The sequence below is a fragment of the Notothenia coriiceps genome, unplaced genomic scaffold (assembly GCF_000735185.1).
Source record: "Notothenia coriiceps isolate Sejong01 unplaced genomic scaffold, NC01 NC01_scaffold00025142, whole genome shotgun sequence".
Classification (NCBI taxonomy): Eukaryota; Metazoa; Chordata; class Actinopteri; order Perciformes; family Nototheniidae; genus Notothenia; species Notothenia coriiceps.
In genome coordinates, this window is record NW_011357843.1 from 1 (window position 1) to 2,821 (window position 2,821).

Here is a 2,821-nt window from a genome sequence, read left to right on the forward strand (position 1 = left end):
TACATAAATATGTGTCCCCGGTGTGTCAGGGAACTCACGCAGCGTCAGCAAATAAAATCCTCTCTCTTTTCCTCCGTACCCAAATCTCTAAAAACGGGGCTACAACGGAGCTGATCCAGATTTGCGTAATATCTGAAATGTAGGCTGGCTTTACACCCAAGGCCCTATCAGAAAGTTGCTATCAGAAACAATGCCCGACTGTTTTGGACATAATCTGGTCGGTGTTTACATTAGCATCGCTAACATTCAACCTATACTGGAGAGCATGTGTGTGAAGAAGCAGGAAATAAAAAGGAACTCACCTTGTGGTAACCGGCAAGAGAGAAAGCCTTTGAGCTCCATACTGTTTCAGAGATAATCCTTGATAATCCATGATATGGCGTTTCATCACCGCAGTATTTAGTTTAGACAGTAGCTGCCGGGTCCCGCATGAGCTCAGCCCCTCCCTTTTTTTAATCTATTTTTTTAAAGCTTTATACCCCAAATCAGCGTTTTTGAATCAGGAAGTGAAATAGAGGGATATGAGGCATCTGTTTGGTATTTTGAGCAAAACACTTCATAGACATGTTTTTTATATATTTTTATATATCTGATGCTACCTATGCTATTGCCTAAAAATAGCATGATAGGAGACCTTTAAAGGCTTTTTTTACTGCTTATATGCAGACTTAACATGAGCTGTTTCTCAATCTGAAGCCGATAAATGTCTTCCCCAGCTGGTCTGGAGTCGATGAAGAGACTGCAGCGGTTATCATTGGATCACAACCAGCTGATCAGCACCAGAGGACTGAGGGACGTCTACACGCTGCTGCACCTGAACTGCTCTCACAACCACCTGTTGACGGTGGAGGGTCTGGAGAACAGCGCTCTGCTCTGCACGCTGGACCTGAGCGCCAACAGTCTCACTGAGGTAACAAACATCAAGGAAAGCACTGGTTCTGATGTCACCGTGGACAATAACACCCTCAGCATTCATGTTTCATTTTCTAGGGATGTAAATATTTTGTATGTTTGATATTCTCATGGAAAATCAGCAAGAAAAGCATATTTAAAAATAGTTTTCATCTTGTATACATAAAACAAAAGATAAACAAATACTGTATATGTAATAATCTTATCAAGATGCAAAAACTAAAATATACCATTAAATTCACCTTTAACCAAGATTAGATTTTTTTTAAAGGAATAGGAGTGAAAACCTAATGTTGCAAATCTGAACAGATGAGCAGATTTATTTAAATCAACAACTTGTGATAGAAATCCAATTTGGGGGCTTACATTATCATTTTGAAACGATACAATTCATAAGAGTGCAGGGCTTCTGTTTGACAAAACACATTGCAATACATTTCCCCCACGACTCACGAATAAAAGACCCCATATGGAACATTTTCAAGTGTGCACCCTTTGGAAAAAATAACAAAAACAAAATCGGAAATCCTAAGGGACATTTAAAATCGGTCAAATATCACAAATTGACCAGTTCCAGCCAACCATGAACATTATTGGGGATTTAATGTTCCTTAAATCCTACAAAATGACCGCCTTGAACTAAAACGTGATGTAACAAACTTAAAATAGGTGAACTGAAAGTGATGTTGCTTAGTGTAATTCTCAACGAAACACACTTCTCACGTAAGATAATAGAAAATGTGCAAGTAGAAGATGGATACATTCACCTCAAAGTCTCAGAAACATCAAAGAGAGTAACTCACTGGTAATTGCTTAATAAGTCAAGAAAATTAAATGAATGAAACATACAAACAAAAGTAATCAGTATAATAATAACTTAAGTGTATCCTAAGGCTCCCCATGATTGCAGCAGGGCTAACTGATGACTGTAAACACAGCAGGACTGAAACAGCTGACGTTGATGGACGGGGTCGTTTATCCGTCACTGGACCAGCAGCGGCAGCAGAAAGTTAGTCTAACCCCCCGTGTTACTGACAGCTCCACCCTGTTCCTCCATCAGCCCCCCAGCCTGAGCAACCAGGTCCTCCTGAGCGAGCTGCACCTCCAGGACAACAGCATCTCCTCCCTGCAGAGCCTCAGCGCCGCCTGGATGCCCCTCCTGCAGCAGCTCTCTGTTGCCCAGAACAGGTACCCTCCTCCAGGCATACTTATTCTGTCTCTTTATTCCAGCAATTTTGTTTTATTTTCACATTATACATGGCATTAACATACTGGTTACTACAACATAACAATCATGTTACAAAATGCCAGCAAGGCAATACAAAATAAAAATAAAATAAAAGGCTAGGGATATGTTTTATTAGATTATTTAAACCTGAGAGCAGGATTAGCTGAACAGAGTCCAAGGAAGCTTATAAAAGTTAACAGCATTTAATTAAACAAATAATGCGATGATATACTAATGAAAATATGCGAGTGGCGCGGCTCCCCCCCTCAGATCAGCTGCTACCCATTCGCGTGGGGACATGCTGGGCGGAAGAGAGATCGATTCTTGGCTTGCTTCCCCTGATGTCATCTGTGGTCTTCTCCCATTGGCCGGCGTCGACGGGGGCGTGTCCAATGCAAATCCTGTTGTCAATGTACAATATTTTAATGTCTGTGGTTATTTAAACATTCCCTAATAAAAGTATTGCAGTGTCAATAAGTGAGGGTTAAAGACGGTGTGTTTAGTGTATAACACTGAGTGTCATTTTTTCCTTAAATTCACTTTTTCTTAAAAAACGTAATATTAGCCACATGCTAATCCTAACCGAAAGTGATGATATTTACTGCCGGAAACCGGAAGTCATGTTCTGAACATTCGGTTTTCAGAATAAAGCAGTTTTAAATCAAAACGGTGTATGTGAAC

The 2,821-nt window shown here is 40.4% G+C and overlaps 1 protein-coding gene across 1 annotated transcript; it reads left to right on the forward strand.

The window, feature by feature from the left end:
* Positions 1-703: 703 nt before the first annotated feature.
* On the forward strand, positions 704-2,127 carry LOC104956012 (leucine-rich repeat and IQ domain-containing protein 1-like; the record flags this gene model as incomplete). The annotated part of the gene is made up of 2 exons (XM_010783438.1): positions 704-910; positions 1,973-2,127. Coding segments are annotated over exons 1-2 (362 nt in total), but the record flags the coding sequence as incomplete, so codon positions are not given.
* Between the last annotated feature and the right edge of the window lie 694 nt (positions 2,128-2,821).